This window comes from Sprattus sprattus, assembly GCF_963457725.1.
Source record: "Sprattus sprattus genome assembly, chromosome: 2".
NCBI classification, from domain to species: Eukaryota; Metazoa; Chordata; class Actinopteri; order Clupeiformes; family Clupeidae; genus Sprattus; species Sprattus sprattus.
Window position 1 is genome coordinate 50,873,120 of NC_137921.1, and position 22,491 is coordinate 50,895,610.

Consider the following 22,491-nt stretch of genomic DNA (forward strand, 5'->3'; position numbering starts at 1 on the left):
TACACTTTTACCAGCAATTCACTGTGTGTTTCTACAGCTTTTATGCGTATGGTTTGTTGAAAGGTGAGAAAAATGTAACATATTTTACACTTATAGAATGGATACACACATTATCACATGTAGTAATGAAAGCATGAAAGCAGGCTACCTTTGAGAGTACATCAGCTACATTAGCAGGCTACCTTGCTAGCGTTAACTATATAACATAGACTGACTAAGGATAAGGGATGAAGAACACATGTTGTATTGACCTCGATGTTCAAGTCATCAGGTTAATGTTGTCACTACAACTACAACTACAGTTGATGAGAATAGGCAGTTTTGAAGTAACCATCATGCAACGTTAGCCTATCTACTATTAACCTAGCTAACTGGCTAGGTAATCATTGGCCTTCAAATGCTAATATTAACCATCCCTTGTTAACCATGTCCTGGTTACTGACGTTATATGGCTAGATAATAGATCAGCAGTTAAGTCACTTATTGTGAGGGGTATGTTTCTTTTCGGAAAAACAAATGTGACAAGGTGCTAAGCGAACTACGATCAAAGAGTTATGCAAGCTAGCTATCAAGTTAACTCCAATGCGTACATCACGTTGCAAGTGACAGCTGAGTTAGGATAGCTGGCTAGCAAGCAAGCTAGCTGGGTTACTGTGGTTTCTTTCAACCAAAACACTGTGTAAACATAAAGCACATACGTGCGTAAAATCACTGTAATTTCAGGCTTTGAAATCATACAAATATGCGTAAAAAGTGGTAAACATTCCCTCTTACTTACTTTGTAATAGTTCGATCTGCCTCTTTAATGCTTCCCGTTCTTCCATAATTGAAGCCAAAACAACGTCGGTCATCAGCCACAGACCAATAGGATGCTTGTGACGGAGCCCTGCTGCAGCCAATCAGAGTTCTTCCGACCATTTAAGTTGTGTAGGAGGGATGTTCACGTCAACAAAGTTCTAGCAAGCTACCGTTTTGTACACACGAAAAGTGTTGTAACACATACAGCACAGGTGGACACGTCCTTCAACACAATGTAACGCACAATGTACAAAACATTGATAGTTGTAGCCTTGTGTCAAAAGTTTTATCAAATGAAAATTCGTGAAATGGGGAATTCCCATGTTTGTCAGTTGGGCTGGATAAGAAAGCTTCTGTCGCGTCAATGTAACTTCACCGAAGAAGAATTTGATGAGACTGCCTGAAAGAAGGCGGACACCTACTGACGGAGAAAATGAAAGTAACTGCCGTCACAATTCCGGGCTGCTGAGGTTGATCCACAACAACGACGAGACATTAACAGCATTCCGATGGTAATTGTATATGGAGAATACAACGTTGGAATAGGTTAGGCCTTTCTAAATATACACTTTCACACAGGACTGTAAAGCGGGTGGTCTACTGGTGACTGTCATAGGTTATAGTCCTATCTTCGTCAAAATCAGTTTCGTTGTTGGTCATGACGAACTAAATCAAATATCAAAGTTCGAGAAGGGTGGACGCTGCTCCAGCGCGCTGGACTGACATCTTGCTACTTTAACACTCTTCTCCTGCCTTTCAGAAATTACTGTACCGTTGTAACACTAGAAATGGAAGACCTTTTTTTCATCATTACTGAAAGATGCGAGGGGATGCCAAGCTATATCTACCCTGGCAAGATCTGCTACATGAAAGAAAACCGATACTTAAGTGAAGTTTCCCAGGAATCTAAAGTGTTACCAGTGAAGTGGCTGGGGTCTTTCATTGAATACCTTGTGCAGGTGGATTCCTTGCACCCGCTGTCTAAAGTAGAGGCAGCACTTCTACAGGCTCTTGACACCGAGGAGGAAAGACTGGACGCCTTCCTGAACAAAGTGGCCTTAGAAGCAGCAGCGGGTTTGAAGGAGGGTAGCTCTGTTTTTGTGGAGGAAAAGGGGAAGTGGCAGCAAGGCGTAGTTCAGTACATTGGCAGCAGGAGTAGGATGCTCTTCCCTGACTGCACCTCTGGCACATTCTTCAGGATTAAACTGCAGGTGGGTGTGTGTCTTTCGTGTGTTTGTGTGTATACATATAGGTGTATGATGGTGATGGATATATTGGTGTTGGCATAAGCACAGTAGGCCTACATTACGTCTTATCTTTCTGTGAACTTTCCTTGCGGGAATTTGACCATGCATCTTAACATCATCCTGCAGGACGGATCTGGGGAAATCTGGGCCCCCTTCCCATGTGTGAAGCCTGCCTCTGAGACCCCTGTGCAGGCAGGAGACAGGGTCATCTTCTTCCCAAACAATGAAATACATGCCCGTCGTGGCATGGTGATGGAGCTGAAGGAGATTAATGGCGAGAAATTGGCCTTCATCTCCACGGTGAGTGTGCTAGGACAGTGCCATATCCTGCTGTTTACTCACTTGGATGTTATTTACCTGTCATTCACTCACCTGCACTGCACTTCTCTCACTTGTGGTTTTCTCAATAACTAGGGCGCCTTCCTGTGTGGTTTATTCAATTGATGTTTTCTGTCTTTCTGTTTAGTCAGACATGCCTGGTACATTTGTAGTGTAATCATTATTTCGGTAATTTAGTTGTATTCAGTTATACCTAACTAACAGTTATACCCATACAAACATTTAATAATTTAGCTATGCAAATTTGTTTAAGTCTACTTAATAGCGAAACAAAATATGAAACTGTTGTTTTCAATATGTAGGTCTGCTGTTTGATGTTTATTGTGTTATTCGTTCTTACATCGCTGTAATATATATATCAAGCGATCAAATGAGGAAAGTGTGTAAATGCTTGAAATATCAAGAGGTAACTGTTTCTCTTCAGGACAAGAATGAGCAGGGAGAGAAGGGGGGTTCAGTCACTGTCCCCCTGGGCTTTGTTCTAAAAGAGGAGTACCACCCCTCAGGTATGCATTCAATATTTCATATGTTCTACACTTAAATCAATTCAGTGAATTATTTGAGCAAACATTCAATTTCATTGCAAGCCTATTTAGATCTTTAAATTTGGTTTATTCTGCTAGAAAATACGTACTGTGATTATATAGTAGTGATTTTGAGATCATGTGTTGTTAGATGTGGGACTCATGGACACTGATGCAGGCACTGGGCCGGTAAATAGCAGCTCGGTCAGCTTGAACTCCCGGGTGAGAGTGCATTTTGGGAAAGGCGCGGTGTATGGGACTGTCCGCTGGATAGGAAGCCTTCCGGGGTTAGACGGGACCAGAGTGGGCCTGGAGCTGGTACGTGAAGAAAAGACACAGGAAGAGAAACCCACTCACAGCAATAGACATCGTTATGACACATTGTTTTCTGTTCTTTTGTAGTGAGATGTCTCTAAGAGTAGTACAGTTGACATTTTGCTCTTCATCTTTTCTCTCCGCTCCCCCTCTCTTTCTCCAGGACACAAAAACTGGAGTGGGTGATGGCCAATTCAAAGAAGTGCGTTATTTCACATGTCCGTCAAAACAAGGCATGTTTGTGAAGATGAGCTCCTGTTTCCCAGACATTCCTTACAGTGGCACCGGGGACACATTGATTTCTTCCTTCCCCAAGCAAACCAGTAGGACCAGCACAACTGCTACTGCACACGCAACCACATGTACCACTTTTATTACAGCAACCTTTAAATGTCAGCATGCCTTTAAATCCAATGGTGGCATCTTTTCTTTAGCACAAGGCTGTGATGCTGACACTGAGAGTGAGAATGTTCCTCCTATCAGCTCAGAGGATGTGAAACACATGCTTGTGGGTCGCATGAAGGGTATTCAAGGTCACTGCAACTCTTGCTACATGGACTCTGCTCTTTTCAGGTCAGATATTAAACCCCATTTAAAACCATCAACCCTAAAGCCATAACTGGTACTATGCAACTTATACCCGTATTATTACCATTGACTGTTATTATAAGCTAGTAACTGCTAAGGATATTATTTGTTCCCAGTTTGTTCTCCTGTTCATCAGTGCTTGACTCTCTGCTGTTCAAGCCTGCTGATCCAAAGGACCAGCCCATACAGAGAACACTACTGCTAGACATCGTCAACCCACTGCGCAGGTAAGGGTTGTTCAGAGACTTACAGGGAAAGGTTTGGTTGTGGGTCGAGCATCCAGTTAAACTGTAGAGTGGCGAAACTAGAGCACAATCAGCTGTCTGTACACCGAAAATATCTAGTGATGCAACATCTGTGTTAAACAGGAAATTAAATTGAATGTTTGTTACTTGTCCATGACAGCTCCTCCTTTTAATAGTACTCTGAATTTAAGAGTAACATCTATATTTGTATATGTTTGTAGAAGAGGCTTTGTAGAGGCTGGGAGTGTTATGAGGCTTCGTAAGCAACTCCAGGAGAGAGGATACTGTCCCACCTTCACCACAGACGAAAAAGGTGAGAAGACATACAGAAGTGGAGTTCTATACAGTTCTATATATTATATAGTATATCAATTTAGATAGTATAAATTGGAAATAGCTGAAATTATATATAAAGAAATTATATAAGAACATATGAGAACATATGTGAAAATCTCTCTTGCGTCTCTTGCAGATCCAGAGGAGTTCCTCTCTCTAATCATGAATAAAATCCTCTCTCTGGAGCCACCTATCAAACTGTAAGTTCAAAACTGTCTGACTTAGGAATTTCAGCAAGTGCAGGGTTCGGTGACTAGATCCCTGGACCTTCTCTGTGTGTGTGTCTTTTTAAATACATCTGATCTTTCTCTGATCTTTGTTACTACTTACTAGACATGCGACTACGTTATTACTTATTTACATAGTGTGTTCTTTCTTTCTTGGGCAGTTGTTCAGGAAATAGAGTGCAGAGCAGTTTCTGCTACCAGATCTTCCTGGACGAACCCCACAATCTGATCTTGCCCACTGTCCAGCAGCTGATTGAGCAGTCATTCTACAGCGGTCATCTCAAACTGGCTGAAGTAACTCTTTAACTTGCTATATTGTTTGTGTCTCTATGATGTGTTCTTGGGGCATTGAAGGCAGAAGAGTATTAGCTCAATATCAAGTTGCTCATATATTGTCTGTGGCACTCAACCAGTTATGTGTCTGGGTAGTGTCAGTTCCCATGGCTTTGAAGCACAGCAAAGTATTGAAAACTGGGTGCGTACTCTCTGTTTATTCAGGTACCCTCCTGCCTGATCCTCCAGATGCCACGCTTTGGGAAGAACTTTAAGATGTTTCCAAAGATCATTCCCTCTCTGGAGCTGGATATCACTGGCCTTCTATCAGAAGGTACACACACATGTCCACTAACTCACATTCGCATAACATATACACATGTGTTGCTGTGCAGTGTACAGCCCCAAACCACTTTAATACTACCTACCTTAGTGTAAATGCACATGTCATGTCTGTAATGTGTGTATGTGCGTGCATGTGTGTGTGTGTGTGTGTGTGTGTGTGTGTGTGTGTGTGTGTGTGTGTGTGTGTGTGTATGTGTGATTTTAGTCCCTCAGCAGTGCCTGTTGTGTGGAGGCCTTGCTAGTTTGGAGTGCAAAGAGTGCTTCCAAGATTCCGCTTTTAGCAGGAATGGCTTCAAATATTTCTGCCAGACATGCTCCACTCAGGTAGTCATGTTTTCCTTTTACCTTTTCACCAATAATCAAGTGATCCTGGCCTCAGTACTACACAACCATTAACATCAGCTAGCACAGATGAGGAAGGTGATGCACACAAACCACTGAGAGGATGAAAAGTGTCACGATGTCACAGTGTCACTGAAAATTACATTTAGCAGAAAATGGTGTACAAATGCAGAAGTTCCCAAATAACCATCTGAGGGGTTTACCATGAATCATGCTGGTTTCTGTGAAAGGGTTGAAAAGTGATTCTTGACAGTCTTTCAGTGAGGGCCTACTTGAACTTGAAGGAGAGTTAGGGTATGCACTGATTATGCACTGATTCAATTTGGTTAGGTGCTGTTTGTTCTCATAATTCACTTGATTTGGTAGTGTGACATTGGCATGTGATAATATGTAATATTTTTTAGGTGCACAGCCATCCAAGCCGGGGGTCCCACAAACCTTCTCCTTCCTTTGTGCCTGAAGGCTGGTCACAAGCCGTTGCTCCTCCCAGAGACGTGATGGAGATGTTTGCTGTGCTCTGCATAGACACCAGCCATTACGTGTCCTTCCTCAAGTACGGGCCAAACACCACCGACTGGGCGTTCTTCGACAGCATGTCAGACAGAGAGGGTGAGGAGAGAAGACTGCAAGCAAAAAAAGCTTTTGTAGTCAGCCAAATACTAGTCTCAGGAAATGTGTCCATGTGTGGGTGTGCTCTCAGTTCGAGAAATCATTGCATTTGTCTTGTAGGGGAGAGTGATGGCTACAATATCCCAGAGGTGCGCCTTTGTCCCGAGGTGGGCAGGTACCTGGAGATGCCCCTCCCAGAGCTCGCCTGCTTACAGCCCAGAGAAATGGATGATGTGGCCAAGCGCCTCTTCTGTGATGCCTACATGTACCTCTACCAGAGTCCCAATGCCTACCTGTACCATTGACACCTGCACTGTATGTACCATAGCCCAGTAATCTCTCTTATTTCCCACTTACCTACCCGCCCCCCCCCCCCCCCCCCCCCACCCATACTTAGAACTCCAATCTCTTCAGAGGAAACTGAGACCTAAATGATCCTCTACAAGAGTCCCAAATCACACAGCACTGGCATGCTTTACCAGAGTAGTAGCTCTCCAATTTTAGCCCGACACAACTAAAAAAAAAAACATTTGAAGGCCATAAAAGGCTAACCTGACTTCTGTTGAGGATAACGTAGGGCCTGTCAACTAACATGATTGTGCCTGTAATGTAATACCTGCTAAATGATAAGTGGCTAGATAAAAAGAGATTTGTCTTCTGGCACACTGATGAAAAATATTGATGTATATATCTTTGAAAATGAAAATGAAAATGAGTCATACTTTTGTCAGTAACTGCAAAACTGGGATTGCACCAGAGCTTCCAACTTTAAGATAAATATGGATCAGACTAAATAAGCCTCTTGCTCTGAATATCAATAGGACTGTAGCAGGGTACCAGTATCTTGACTCCTGTACTACAACTTTTTCTATCACCAATTAATTGTTCATGATACGACACAGCATGTTTGAAGTTGAGATCATGATCATATTTTTGATAATTTTAAATATGGGAACAGTAGGGTATTGGTCTGGTTTCTTGTACAAAAGACTTTTCATGTTTGTAAATAGGCTCTCCTCACTTTGAATCATTGATTGCTTTAGCTTCCTCAATGATGGGCATACTCTGAAAGCTCATTAAAGAGAATGCATAGTGGCAAAGCTGCTCTTCAACTCAGTCTTACAAAATGCAGAGGACTCTATAGTAGAACTGTTTCTTGGGTGTAAAAATCTGCATAGGAATGACATCAAAGGGATATTACTACCGGATATCAACACCGATCAGACACAGGCATAGGACTATGTTCTGAACAATATACAGTATATCAGTCACATAGACACTGAATTATTGTTTCTGAAAAGACATGCAACTGTGAAAACAATCATTCTCAGTACATTCAAAGGGGAGAGCATTTCCACAATATGCTGAATGAGTACTACTGATGTCTGCCATTTGTACCCTGGAAGGACCAAATGAAAATAAAATAATCAGTTCGTTGTGAAATGGATTGGTGAAGCGTTCTGTGCATTGAGTCTCTTCAAATATAATTTAAAACAATCCCGTGTTCAAATGATCAATTTTCCATCATGTACATTGCAAATTTTTTCCGTTCTGCATGGACCATTAGACTCTTAGTCTTGATTGCCAAATAAGTGGAAAAATGCTTTGAAACTATGGGTGTTCATAAAAATACCTGGCTTATGTCATGTAACTTGTAGACATGATGGATATCAGTAAATACCACTAGTGTAACACATTAACCTGGTGAAGGGATTTTAAGACTATTAAAACCAATTTTAGGATCAATGTCTGTGCTGAGATTTAAGTGCCTGGGGAAAAGCTTTTAGTGTTACTTTCTCCATGGGTTAATAAGGCTTATTAGTAATCTACCAAAAAACGTACAGGCTAGTACAGTAAACCTGACATCCCATAGATGTCCATAAGAGGCAGGTACTCTGGACCAGCCTATAAGCAGGTGGATATACCCTGTTCAGGTAGAACACATATGCTACCTATACTACAAGTTGCTTTGAACCAAAGTCTGTGGTACATGAAATAAAATGTAATGTAGTGCAAACGCAGACATCTGTGACAGTAGACATGGAATCTTCTGGCTGTTTCTGGAAAGATCAAGGGCAACCTGACACACTGATGACTGTTACAGTGGTCGATTGTTGCTTCAGATGTACACGCTGACTGGGAATATATGGACCATCCCTTCCGTCTTATGTCATGTTAAGTTACAAGGCAGGCATGATGGTTACTGCTCCTTCCTCACTTCTGTTCTTAATCGAAGATACAAGCAATTATGGTGGTGATGTGAATCAATTCAGTTCAACATCAGAAGCCAACACGCCCCGAGAACTGCACTTGAGTCCGACTACAAGTATGACCACTCTCTCGTCTCTTGTTAACTCTTCCATCTGAGTCTGCAGCTGTACTGTCGTTGACATTCATGCCTTCATTCAGCAGTTTTCAAGCAAAGCTGTACAGGTTTGGCGCAGGTTCAGTTAACATTTTAGCAGTAAGTGAGTTCTACAGGTCTCAACCCAAGAATCTGATCTGGTTCACTTACTTTACATGATGGAGACTAAAGACTAAAGGCCGATTTATGGTCAGAGGCGCAAGCGCAAGAGGCCCTTGTGCGCCCCTTGCGCATCTTTTGAAGTCTTGCGTGCGTCGGCCCCTTTTTCTAGACTTGCTTACGCAAGCCTATTGTTCTGGCGGTGAATTGCTTGCGCTTACGTGCTTACGCGTTGCATCTGAAACTGAGCATATATCGGCCTTAAGGATGCTCTTTAAGTAGCTTCCAATAGGTGATCACTCATCTTAATCCCCAATACTGGAGCCTTTACATTGCAGGTCTCGGAGGACAACCCCCTTAAACTCAAGACCGAAAGTCATAACTTCCCTATGTCTAGATGTCTTCTAATCCCTACTAAGCCCGTGCACGATTCTCTTTAAGCTGCAAAGTCCTGCAACTTCAGTCTCACTGAATGACGCAGTTGTCACACTTTTTTATTTTTTATTTTCCAAACAGATAATGCAGTATACATTTTCCCAAACAACAACTCATATTTATGCAAAGAATGTCAAACTAAAATATTTCATGCTCTAAAAGAACTCTGCAATGGCGATTTTACGAAACATCAAGATATATAAAAAAACAGGTCCCTCCTCAGACAGAAACAACGGCTATGTATTCTATTTAAAATAATAAACTCGGTAAGATGAGTCTTTCTTTTTGAGCGAAGACAATATCTTCTGGAGCAGTCGTACATCTGTCGTGTTGTTTCTGGAGTTTTCCAGGGTTCTCATAGTGTCACAGTAACCTTTGACCCTGACACCACAACCTCAGGGATAGTTTACAGCTTAGGGGCCCAACTTTGGGCTAAACTAGCGCCCTTAGACTCTCCAGTCTCACGTACAGTGGTCAGGACCAGTTCAGGTGGTGCACATTAACCCTCAGGTGAAACTGAATTCTATGATCTTGACTGATTTGAAAGATCGTTGCCACGGATAGAAACTAAGATCCCAAAAGAGAGAAAAAATTAATTGTTATTGAGTGTTTTGACCCCTTTGTGGAGTTTCTGTACAGTTCTCTACGGTGGGCCTTTTTTACGTGATATTTTACAAGATGAAACGTCTCTACGCGGCGTGTCTGCTTCTCTCCTGAAGCGCTCTCCACGGACACACATGACGGGTGGGGGATCAGACAAAACAACAAACAGAAAACATCTCCTAAGTCCCGGCCAACCCCATACAAAAACACAATAAAAAAACAAAGCAGCACAGTTACCGAGGGGCAACGAGTCCCACACTGGGGAAGGGGAGAGAGACAGATGGAGAGAGGGGGAGAGAGAGAGAGAGAGAGGTAAAGAGAGAATAAGTAGGAGGTATTTGGGGGAAAACATCAGTCTTTTCCAGACCCGACTGGTCTCAACCTATTTGTGCTCCTTTGTTGGCGCGAAGTAGAGCTCCATGGGTTTGTTCACCTTCCAGTACTTCTCGCTCACCAGCTCCAGAGAGAAGGAGCCATTCAGGACCTGAGACAGACAGAGAAAAAGACTGGTTACTGAAGTTACAGAGTAGGAAAAAAAAGAAGAGCGTGTGTGTGTGAGAGAGAGTGAGAACGGAGAGACACAAAAAGAGAGAGAGAGAGAGAATGTAGAGACACAAAAAGAGAGAGAGAGAGAACGTAGAGACACAAAAAGAGAGAGAGAGAGAGCGATGAAGCAAGAGGCAGGCCATAGTGCAGAAAGCTGAAGCGTTGCCATAGGGAGTTCATGTTGTGGAATGAGTTATCGTACACATATGAGTGCACTGTATGTGTAAGGTAGATGTGAACTACATGTGTGTGGTGTGGGTTGTGTGAAGACATGGGTACTCACTGTGAACTGGCTGTTGGCTGTGGGGATGTAGATAGTGTACTGTTTCTCGCTGGCAGCCTCCACGTTGATGGGGCTGGCTTCACCGTTCTTGCGCAGGTCTTCCAGGGCCAGGCGTACGGCCAGGTACTTGGACAGGTGGTCCACCGTGGCGTTCCCTGAGGTTTTGATGTACCTGGGGATGAATTCCACACTACGCAGTATCAGTGATAGGCAGTGCTCTTCTGCTGACTGGGTAGACTGAACTGCACTAGGGATCCAGGAGGACCCAAAGTGATGATAAGGTTATTGTTGGGGCATGGTAGCTCACTGTTATGGAATGTTTTGATATAAAATGTCATGTATTTTGTATGTCTGTTAGAATTTGTATTTGTTAAGTTTGTATTAATGCTATTACAATTTGCCATCAGTAACCCAATGTAGTTGGCTCAGTTAACCTCAGGGCTCAAACCATCTTTCAATTTGTAGTCACCCTACAGGTAGGCTGTTTTTAAGTGTACCGGCCCTGGCTTTTGTGGTTGAAGCACCATTTGAGGGTTTAGGAGTGAAGTTTCTGACCAGCCTGACCGCTCTTGGGGCCGGCCAGACGAGCATCTCACCTGGTCTGCGCTGGGTCCTCCTTCTCCATGAGCGTGGGGTGTGGGCGGAACACCAACTCGATCTCGCTGGCCCCGTCCAGCGCCAGCTCTCCGCCGGCGCCGTTCTCTGTGGCGTTGTCCATGTCCAGCCCGGAGTCGTCTGATGTCTTTGTGCGCTTGATGCTGGGCCCTGCCTCCTGGTTGCTGTGGACTGAGGCGTTGCTGCAGTGGGAGCTGTCGCCGTTGTCCTCCGCCCCGCTGCCATTTTCCACTTGGTGCTTCTTCCCCCGCTGGAGCCTACAGAGAAACACACAAATTATCCTCAGCTAAAGAGACCTTCTCCTGAGGCCCTGGCAACAACTTCCTTTGTTGAACACCTCACACATTACATTTCCACACCCACACCCACACACACACCCACACCCACACCTTTGTGTTCTGCCCCCACCTCAATATCCCCATTCTGATCCTACCACCAACACACACAGGCAGTTAGAGAGACACCCGTGTGGGCCACTGACCTGTTCATGGCCTGGATCTTCAGGCCCTCCTCGATGCTGTGGCTGAGTGCCTGCTGGTTGTTGTGCTTGCTGATGCGTGCAAGCACGCGCTCCTGGTGCGCCTCGTACTCGTCTCTGCTAGGGTAGATCTTGCTGATCAGTGCGTCGAAGTTGGGATCCGGCCGCAGAGAGCGCTTGGACACCAGCTTCTTTCGGCAGGTGGGACACTCCTTGTTCCTGTAGACAGACGATTACAGGGTTCAGAGGCTACAGAGGTTAAAAGGTCTGTGACCAGAGTCTATATATATATATACACGCACATAGATGCATACATACATACATACATACATACATATTTTGTAGTATATTTTTACGATTATATCTGTATGATTCTCAGTGTAGGGAAGGGCTGCCAACTTTCAAAGCTTACTCTGCATCAGATTGACAAAAATTTTAGCTAACAACAGCAATTTTGGCATGAGAGGCATTGAAGTCAATAGTTTTTGCATCCTAGTGTGTAATGGGAGTCAAAATGGAGGTGGCACCCCTGGTGTTAGAGCATGGAGGTGGTCTGTATGAGCCTATATGCTAAATGCTTATCATTTGATATGCATTTGTGCATGTTGCGGAGTCTGAGAAGAGCAACACGCACCCAGAGCGCAGCGCGGTGATGATGCAGTCTGCGCAAAAACGGTGCAGACACTCCTTGGTCGTCATGGTGTTCTTCAGCATGTCCAGGCAGATGGGGCACATCAGCTCGCTGTGAAGGCTGCGTGGGGACACAGCGATCTCCAGTCCGTCTGTGATGGCCTCCTGCACGGGCACAATACAGCACAGCTTATCATCCAGCACACTAAATGTGACCCTTCACCCCACAGTCCCAGTCCAAGGCTTACCACAAGGCCTCTCGTCTAAACTTAGCCAATCACGTTGTTCCAGAGGCATTTGCCCGACGGTTCTAGAGGTAGAGCCTTGTTGCCATTAAAGCCATGTTGCCCATGTTTGCACCTGACAACCCCTCCCCCAATCAATTCTGTAGACCATAACCTGCACATTCCAGGCCATGCTTCTGGTCATTGTGTGTGTATGTGTGTATCACCTGTGGGGTCCTCTGCAGCTCATACAGACTGAGCTCCCAGGTCTTGCTGAGGGGCTGGACCCCATTGGTCTGTACGGTCTGAGTCATCCTCTGCTGCTGGGAAGAAGAGAGGCTAGTGTCACTTTACACCAGAAACACCTGGGAAGGATAATACAAGCAAAGGCTGGGGTTATGGAGACCTGACTAAAGTCATTGCACATTAACGGACACATCTCTAGGTAGTATGGAGGAAATGTTTAATCGTCATATTTGGAAGCAAACCGACAAATACCACTTTAAAACGCCTGGCCCTCTGAGAGAAAAACATGAGTGTAGAATAAACACTCAACTAGTCACCAGCACAGACCTTTACACGCGTCACAACGAAGTGAACTGCTGCCCTTCCTAACATAGTGGTGTGCAAAAAAAATTCCCGATAATGGTATATCAAAAGTGTTTGGTTCTGTCCTGTCCTGACAGAGAACACAAATCCTACGCTACTATGCTGCCGTGGTGTCCAACCGTCTGCCGATGTTCCCACTACGCTTGCCTTGCAAACTCTCAGTTTGAAATGCATTTTTTCCGATAAAACACGTCCATGATAACGGGAGAGTAAAATTATTTTAGGGAAAAAATCACAATAGAATAAACACTATATAATTGTCCTCACATTAACTGGCCAGTGCGTAAACACGGCTGCCATTCACCCGCTGTCAAGCAAAACAATCGCACACTTACAATTATCGCATGTAGAGACAGCTCGATATCTACACCAAATGATAAACCGACCCCCCCCCCCCCCCCCCCCCACCCCCCCTTTTGCGGTTGACACGTCAGCTAATAACAAGACTCCAGATAATTGAGGCATGATCCCTGGCTAACCCTGGCTGGGTTATCTATCGTTACTTCTCACTCCTCTTTGTGTTAGCTTGCTGTGTTAGCCAAGTTCCAGCCAACCAACACTACGGCAAAGACTATAAACACAGGGAGTCATAAATAACTTATGCCTGTGCATGGCTGAGACTCTGATAGAACAACTACAGAAGCCGTAATGAGTAAAAAACGAGAGATGCTCCTCATTTTGGGGTAACTGCTGTCAAGAAAATAAAGCATAACATTTACATTAGCTAGCCAGCTAGCTATCTGCTAGCCATCAACTAGCTTTCTAGAGACGTAGAACCTAAGGTTAGCTAAAGGGCTAACGTTAACAGATACATTCGCGAGGAAGCAAACAAGGTACAATGGTTTCAAACCAATATGAGCACTAATTCAGTTAAAGAATAACTCAAATGTATCCCTAAGCATTAAAATACCAGTGAAACGCGCTAACAGCTTCAAATAACACTGTCATATTTGAGTAATTTCATATTTTTATGTACTTACAATTCTGTGTTGTGGTGCTACTATTCCAGACCAGCGCGTTCTGGCACTCTCAATATGGCGGAGGAAAAAACCCGCAATGGAATATGGGAAACGTATAGGCCGTAAGGTGAACACGGTTTTCGTTTCAGCCCGTTCCACTCACTGGCATCTACACAATCTTTAGCTTATAAAAAAGAACGAGTCGTGGTTAGTTACCAAAAAAAAGTTCGTCGCTGATTTTCCAGTCGATTGTCTATATGGCTTTGTTTTATGCAGAACTAGAGACTTCAGAGCGTAATAAGATTTTTGTCGGGAGCCGTGCCACGGTTCGACACGTGATCATGCTACACCAATGAGAAGGCTGCATTTGTCAACAGAATGGAAAAATGGCGGCTCCCGTGTGGTTAGAAGCATCGTTAAAGATAGAGGAAAACATCCGAACATCCTCAAAAGTGGGCTAAATTAATTCTAATTAGTGCTGTATAGATAGCCGCGTCCAAGAATAACAATGAGGCAAATATACGATAATGTTATTTTTATGTTAAGTTATTTACATCAAGTTTGACATACGTGGGAATACCCATTACTGAAGATCTTACATGGACTGTGAACACCCACCGAAGAAATCAAGGCAAAGACTTGGTATGGGAACTGTACAGCCTGTGACTGCAGCACCGAATCATCAGAGCATCTCTCCATATTCTGCAGGAGACCTGCAAGAGAAGACCTACCTACCAGCGCCCAAGGTATTGTAAAGGATTCCTAACATCCTGACCATGGACTTTTCAAAACACTGAGGTCAGGCAAACGTCTCTGCTGCTACAAGACCAGAACAGAGAGACTGAGGAGGAGCTTCTTTCCTCAAGCATTCCTTATCCTAAACACACACAATGACTATAAAACATCAATTACACCTTTTTTCACACACTGCTCTTTAAACTCCCTCTTGCTATTTATGAAAAATATTTCTTGATCTTTCTTTCTCCACACTCGCACAGAAAAAAACAGTAGTATTTTTATGTATGTGACAAATAAACCTCCATGTATCAATAAAAGGCAGTAATTGTAAATACCAATGACCATCTGTTTGTTCATTCATTAATTCATTCATTCTTCCACAAATGAAAACAACACTAATGAACCATAAAAACACTCTTCATGAAACATGAAATATGATAAATAAAACTGTACAAAACTGAATAAGAAATAACAGATTAGGGACACTCAGTCCTCACTGTTAGTGTCAGTGTCAGGACAGTTATCTTCCAGTTCCTACAGCAACGACATAGGTCAACTACATGCAACACAATCCTGCAGAAAAACATCTGTCTGTCTCACAGGCACCTTTGCAGCCACAGTGTATCACATGCAAAACACTGTCAGGGGCTGGATTTCTAGTCATCCAGGTGACGTGAAGTTCCCATCCTCTATTTGCCAACCATATCCAGCAGGTGATGGAGCACTTATATTATGTTTGAGACAGGACCTCATTATTGCAGCCTGGTAGTTTGCCCTTTTGCAGTGCTGATGGAGGGCATCAGTGGTAGGGGGAATGGATAATTCTGGCAAGGCTGATGATGTCATACAGAAAGCCTTGAACCTAGCTTTATTTACATTATCAGCAGCCGACTGATCATATAAGTGGCATACATACTGGCAAAGAAATGCAAATGTTGACTGCTCCAAGTTTAAGTTAGTACCTAAACTTTTAAAAGCCTTTAGGTACTCATCTTTCTTACATGCAACAGAAAATGTCTTTCTTTTTCCTTTGCCATAAAAGGCACTTGTGGAGTCACACCCATAGAATGTTTGAATTCCGATCAAGGCTGAACACACACTGGTTCCAAGAGCTGATGACACCTTGGTAATGTCAATGATACATGTCCTGTTGCCAGTCCCTGTGAAAACATATAAAGTGCATGGCAAATCTGTCTGCACACTTACAGCAATGACTGCCACATCTGTAGATGCCAGACAGTGTAGCGGGTTAAAACGGAAACAGGGTTCACCTTACAGCCTATATGAGGATGTGCATGTGTGTGAGTGTGAGTGTGCACACACTGGGCACCTTCACGAGGCTTCTCTCCAGTCTTCTCTTCCACACACACACACACACAAACAGAGTTGAAGACCTTGTAAATGTTTTCCCACATAGTATGTTTTTGCATATGAAAATGCCAGTGAAAATGCCTTTACATATTGTAAACATATAAAAGGTCAGGCACATTTATGTGGACCTTCCCTGCCATGTACTATCAGGTGACGTTTTAAAGACCCAGCTTGTTTAGAAGTTTTTCCACATGGCATGAGTATCAACATATGTATTTGAGAAGGGCAAACTTCACACTTCAGAATTCAAGCATTTAAGTGGCTTTTCTTCACTGTGCAACCGCTGATGGCATTTCAGACTTGATGTCCTAGTGCAGTGTTTCTCAACCACTGGGCCGATGCACTTATCATCCTTATTACTACTGTATTTTGTTCTGTGTCTTATTGATATAATGTATTTAACCCTTATTTAATGTTAATCACAATTACAAACGAGGGTCTGACAGGGCTTACAATTAGGTGTGAGTGCTCCAGATCAATGAGGAAAAGTCAACCCCCTCGCTGGATTTCTAAAGTTGGGATGATTATTGTATTTCTGTAAGTGTGTGTGTGTGGGAGAGAGAGAATCTGGGAGTGGAGCTGTAATGTTATAGGGGAATGAGGGTTTATTGTTGTGAATGAAATCTCACCTGTGAGTGTGTGTGTGCGTGTGTAGGCTATGTGTCGATGTGGAGTGAAATGTGTGTGTAGCCTACTGTATGTGGGGTGTGTGTGTTTGTATGTGGAGTGTGTGTGTGGTTGTTGCCACCTTAAGTTTTTGCCCATTTTCTTAAATCCATAGTGTCAAAGTTAGTTAAACTCGCAGGCAAACATAGTTTTTGCAGGGGCAGTGAACCAGCTCAAGGATCACCTTTGGAGCTGGTGGAAGTGACATCCAGAGTCATAATTCTTGTCTTTGTTCATCTGTCAGACGATGTCATCATTTCTTTGTGATTTCTAAGAAATGCTCATGAGTTCTTACAATGTTGCATGGAATTGCTTGTGTATCATCTAAGCCTATGATTTCTCATAGTTAAGATCACCTCAGCTGACGTAGGAAGTACAGTCTTTGCCTTGATTTCTTCGGTGGGTATTCCCATGTATGTCAAACTTGATGTAAATGACTTAACATAAAAATAACATCATCGTATATTTGCCTCATTGTTATTCTTGGACGCGGCTATCTATACAGCACTAATTAGAATTAATTTAGCCCACTTTTGAGGATGTTCGGATGTTTTCCTCTATCTTTAACGATGTTTCTAACCACACGGGAGCCGCCATTTTTCCATTCTGTTGACAAATGCAGCCTTCTCATTGGTGTAGCATGATCACGTGTCGAACCGTGGCACGGCTCCCGACAAAAATCTTATTACGCTCTGAAGTCTCTAGTTCTGCATAAAACAAAGCCATATAGACAATCGACTGGAAAATCAGCGACGAACTTTTTTTTGGTAACTAACCACGACTCGTTCTTTTTTATAAGCTAAAGATTGTGTAGATGCCAGTGAGTGGAACGGGATTCGTTTTCTAAAGGACTTTTCGTGCTTCACCTTGCGGCCTAGTAGGAAGGTAAAAGGCTAATAACTCGGACAATAAAGTTAAAACTGTCATGTATGGATGTATGGAAGCCCATTTCCGCCAGTTAAAAAAAAAAAAAGGTGGTCACAAAAAGTCATAATTATGAGATAGAAAGTCATAATTATGAGATAAAAAGTCAAAATTATGAGATAAAAAGTCATAATTATGAGATAGAAAGTCAAAATTATGAGATAGAAAGTCAAAATTATGAGATAAAAAGTCATAATTATGAGATAGGAAAGTCAAAATTATGAGATAGAAAGTCATAATTATGAGATAGAAAGTCAAAATTATGAGATAGAAAGTCAAAATTATGAGATAAAAAGTCATAATTATGAGATAGGAAAGTCATAATTATGAGATAAAAAGTCATAATTATGAGATAGGAAAGTCATAATTATGAGATAAAAAGTCAAAATTTTGACATAAGAAGCACGCATGCTCGAACCGCTGCCATGGAAATGAGACACGTGGAAAGGGAATGGAAAGTGGCTTTACACTGGGCTAGACGTACAGTATGTGAACCTGCCGATATTAACGCTGAATGCAAAACGCAAGGGATGCAGTTCCAAGGTAAGATTACCATTCTGTTCTGTTTGATGTTGCATTGCGGATATGTTTGAGGTAATTTAATACCGATTAGGATCAGTAAAGAAGTGACACTAACATGCTCCTTTCTACAGCCACAAGACGTTGTATCCATGCTAACGTTAGTTTAGAATCGTCTCACTCGCAGTGATCTTACTAGTTACTTTAAATATAGTTACATTCATGGAACTACCTAACGTTACCCTCTTGTATCATGTCTGAGCATGCTACTAAACGTTTGCGCGTAGACCTGTGTGAAACAGAGTTATCATCGTAAATGTAACGTTAGTCCTTGTACTGTCGTCAGAAACCCATTTCATCTAGCTAACTTTAGTAGCCTATAGCTAATGTTAGTCTAATGCCTATCTGTGTCCGGAGCAGAGAGATTTTCCAAGTTAATTTACTTTCAGTCTAACGTTAGCGACCTCAAAAATAAAACTTGCCACAGCGGGCTAGATGATTAAGCACTGAATTGTTTACGTTTTGGATTATTGAGGCTATGGTAGTTTAATCAAGTAAAATAGGCCAGATTTGGGCATGGGATGACTTCGTCTGTTATCAGGCAGAACTGAGGGGGGTGAGAGGTAGGTAGCTCTGTCTGCGAGTTCATAAAATATCGTTATTTCTTAAGGAAGTATCATAAAGCTTTACATCAATATTTTGAAGAGTTCGAGGGCCATGTCTGACACTTCGTGAACAAGTACCATGGTATTTATGAAAACGGGTATATTCTCCGGATAGCCGAGAGACAAAGAGGAAGAGAGAGCACGAGAGAGCTAACTTTCTATGTTGTGTAGCCACATCTAGTTTAAATATTGTTTTCATGTTTATGCCTTGTCAACACTGTACAGTCATGCAGATAAAGCAACATTGAATGTACTTGTGTAGGCTACACACAAGATCTTGATGAAAGCCTACAGCCTGCTGTAAAATGTTAGAAATTAAGGCCTACTTGCACAAAAGTGCTAAACACCTAGGCCTATGAAAAATATTGCATTTTTCCTTAAGGTCATACTTTAATTCTATTCAACATAGGCTCAGAGAGGTTTTGAGAGGCAAGAAAGATGGATGAGCTGAGCGACTACTTAAGGTCACGGGATGTGCCTGAGGAAAACATAAAGAGACTGGAAGAGGAGAAGGTAGTCATACAGGAAATGTGTAGTTTTGACAAATCACACATGAAAATAAATGCATGATGTCAAAAGCACTTTGCAAATAATATCTGGTATTGGTAGGCTACTAAAAAAATTCTTAAATGCACTTGATGTGAGAATTCATAAAGTATACTGTATGTTTATTGTAGATTGATTCCAGGGTGATACACCTTATGACGGATGACCAGCTAAGAGAATATCTGCCTTCCTATGGTGACCGATTGGCTGTTTTTGGATACTGCAGACGGAAGGAAAAAGAACCCAGAAGTCACAAGTCAAAGGTCTTTGAACGGCTTAAAGCAAAGATTGCAGGAAAAAAAGCCGATCGCGTGTCTGACAGTGAGTGTCAAACCACAGCAAGGAATGCTCAGAAGAATGAGAGGAAAATTGAATTGGGATGGTTGCATTTTAGGAAAGGGGAATTTGTGCAGGTACGAACCAAAAAAGGAGGTGGAACCAGAAAACTGAGTGTTCAGAAGGACTATACAAAATCAGACTTGATTGATAAAGCTGTGCAGTTGTTCTTTCCAGGATGAAGAAATGCAGAGGGGAACCTTGATGATTTTGACTGTGATTTAACTGACTTTCAGCAACATTCACTAGATGGTAAAATTACAGTTGGGGAAATCTATGAAAATACTAAGTTACCCACCTTGCGTTTCTATTTAACAACAACAAAAAAGAGAGAAAATGTCTGTGACTCAGATCTAGAGAATACACAAGAGACAACTGAGGCACAAGAGACACCTGGCGAACCTGATATCAGTCCTTCACACACTTCAGCAGCAGATGCTATGGAAAGGAATAGTTCAGATGTCATATACATTGGAAGCAGTACAGTTTCCACTCTTTTGCCAGAAACAATACTTGAAGGGGATGCTTTAGATGATAGTGGTGTCGTAACTGTCCGTACTGAAGGTTTCTCAGGGATGGAGCACTCAAGTGCTGATGATACTTTACCTCTCTCTCAAGAACATTCATTTGATTCACCCTTTTCACATGAACAAGGCAGTAACACAGATGCAGCTAAGAAAATAATTGTTCTTCATCGTGGCCAGATTCTGAAAGAACTTCTTCAAGTTTTTTCTGATGCAAGTGTTCTGGAGGGGAACATTTCTTTTCAAGTTATCCTTCCTGATGGAAAACTTGAAAAGGCTGTGGATGATGGAGGAGTTTTAAGGGATGTTCTTTCAGAGTTTTGGAAGGACTTTTATGAGCAGTGCACCGTGGGAAATAGTTTCAAAGTCCCATATTTACGGCATGATTTTGGTAAACAAGAATGGGAGAATGTAGGTAGAATAATCACATTTGGCTGGCAAAAGCAGAAATATCTTCCAGTAAAAATTGCACCGGTAATTCTTGAGCAGGCAGTTTTAGGCAATGTGGAGAGTGATCTTGTGGACACCTTTTTGAAGTATGTGTCAGAGTCAGAGCGCGTGATGTTTGAATCTTGTTGTTTTGATTTTGAAAGTGTTGACCAAGACGAGTTGTTGGACATTATGGATGGTCAGGGATGTCGGAAGGTAGTGACCGCAGATAACATTAAGCAAATCTTGAAGGAGCTAGCTCACCAAAAACTGATCCAGGAGCCTGCATTTGTCATTGAACAGTGGAGCAATATGCTCACACCACTTAGATCAGAGATAAAAGGGATCGCAGCACTTTACGATGGCCTTCAGCCAACAGCACGAAAAATCATTAAATCAATTGTTTACCCCACAACCCAGAATATACAGGAGAAACAGATCAAGTATGTGAATGCATACCTTAGAGATTCAGACACCCAGCACCTCTCCTGTTTTCTTAGATTCTGTACTGGATCAGACTTGTTCATGGGAAAAAACATCACTGTCAGCTTTACACAAATTCAGGGATTTCAGAGAAGACCAGTTGCTCACACTTGTGGCTGTTACCTGGAGTTACCAGTCAGTTATGACAGTTACCCAGATTTCAGAAGTGAAATGAACAAAATCTTAGAAAGCAACATATGGATCATGGATATTATGTAGGGGTTTAGTCAATAGGAATGTCCCTTACGCTTGTGAAGGTTGGATGACGGCTGTTTACTTGGTGTTGCCTTTTTGACCACTTTTTTTTTTTTGAAAGTGTTATGAGCTTTAAATGGTATGCTGCAGAGTGAATTGTGAATACCTGTTGTGTGTGCTTTAAGTATAACAAAAAGCCTTCTAACAATGGATTAGCCTAGGCGTACTGTTGTACTGTTGTTCAGTTTTGTCTGCCTGGGAGTTATTAGAAAGAAAATTGCAGTTATCTTTATAAATAATTTCAGATGAGATGTCATCATGTCAATGTATGACTACCTGTTTACATTTCACGTGGCAACCTCTATTTTACTCCATACAGTTGCTGTTGTTGTTGTTTACAAAAAAAACATCTATTACTGTTGAAGGCTTTTCTGTAAAGATTTTAAGGTGGCATTACAGCTCCAATTAAAGATGAGAGACGTTTTGTAATTTTTCTATTGTGAACTTTTATATCTGAATAAACAGTTCAGTTAAAACTTTTGCATTTTGCACTATTACTCATATTTGCAAATGTTGAATGTTAGTACATCAAAATAACTTGACTGCTAATACATTTGTAATAAAACAAAAAACAAAATGGGGCTCTGGCTCAAGGACTAAATGCAGTACTATTCTATCTTATGACAATCTTGTGACACAAGACCTTGTCCAATCAAATCAATGATATACACCAAGATCATTGTTTATCAGCTGTCTCAATGTCATATACAGGTTAACTGTTTCAAACACATCATTTGTTAATGACAGATTATGCTCTGACATTAGGTCCACACAAATGTGAAAGACGTCCTCATCACATGGAAAGTCTTTGAACACACACTCTTCAAGGCAGACTTCAACTTTCTCCAGGTCCACATTCTGCAAATAATCTCTGCCTCCGTACAGCTGAGGGACTGCATATAGTATGGAGGGACGTCCATGAGGTGAACGAGAGTTGTGGACTTGACGAACTCTGTGGTCATTCCAAGTCGATACAACCCCATCAACTTCTTCCTAGAGGA

At 42.3% G+C, this 22,491-nt stretch overlaps 3 protein-coding genes across 7 annotated transcripts in view; 1 reads left to right on the forward strand and 2 right to left on the reverse strand.

Moving 5' to 3' along the window:
• The window catches only part of zc3h3 (zinc finger CCCH-type containing 3), a 45,185-nt gene extending 44,315 nt beyond the window's left edge, over window positions 1-870 (reverse strand). Inside the window, exon 1 of the mRNA XM_080860691.1 lies at window positions 779-870. Coding sequence (XP_080716817.1) covers window positions 779-851 — 73 coding nt within the window. The 5' untranslated portion in view covers window positions 852-870. The remainder of the gene's footprint in view (window positions 1-778) is intronic.
• A 123-nt stretch (window positions 871-993) lies between these two features.
• On the forward strand, window positions 994-6,535 carry cyldl (cylindromatosis (turban tumor syndrome), like). Of its 2 annotated transcripts, XM_080860713.1 has the most exons (15): window positions 994-1,310; window positions 1,559-2,009; window positions 2,172-2,345; window positions 2,809-2,890; window positions 3,060-3,226; window positions 3,387-3,546; window positions 3,658-3,796; window positions 3,928-4,038; window positions 4,278-4,369; window positions 4,529-4,592; window positions 4,781-4,913; window positions 5,118-5,226; window positions 5,443-5,561; window positions 5,984-6,188; window positions 6,309-6,535. In XM_080860713.1, the coding sequence occupies exons 2-15, from the start codon at window positions 1,587-1,589 to the stop codon at window positions 6,491-6,493; spliced, it is 2,163 nt and encodes a 720-aa protein (XP_080716839.1). In that variant the 5' UTR covers window positions 994-1,310; window positions 1,559-1,586; the 3' UTR covers window positions 6,494-6,535. The 2 variants fall into 2 exon arrangements, with proteins under 2 accessions (XP_080716839.1, XP_080716838.1); XM_080860712.1 differs by having other exon boundaries at window positions 994-2,009.
• Window positions 6,536-9,139: 2,604 nt separating this feature from the next.
• On the reverse strand, window positions 9,140-14,141 carry rnf2 (ring finger protein 2). Of its 4 annotated transcripts, none has more exons than XM_080860650.1 (7): window positions 14,056-14,141; window positions 12,694-12,831; window positions 12,247-12,404; window positions 11,616-11,831; window positions 11,116-11,391; window positions 10,520-10,709; window positions 9,140-10,174 (listed from the first exon to the last, which is right to left on the reverse strand). In XM_080860650.1, the coding sequence occupies exons 2-7, from the start codon at window positions 12,778-12,780 to the stop codon at window positions 10,073-10,075; spliced, it is 1,029 nt and encodes a 342-aa protein (XP_080716776.1). In that variant the 5' UTR covers window positions 12,781-12,831; window positions 14,056-14,141; the 3' UTR covers window positions 9,140-10,072. The 4 variants fall into 4 exon arrangements, with proteins under 4 accessions (XP_080716776.1, XP_080716777.1, XP_080716774.1 ...); XM_080860651.1 differs by having other exon boundaries at window positions 10,520-10,691; window positions 12,247-12,407; XM_080860648.1 differs by having other exon boundaries at window positions 12,247-12,407.
• Window positions 14,142-22,491: the final 8,350 nt, after the last annotated feature.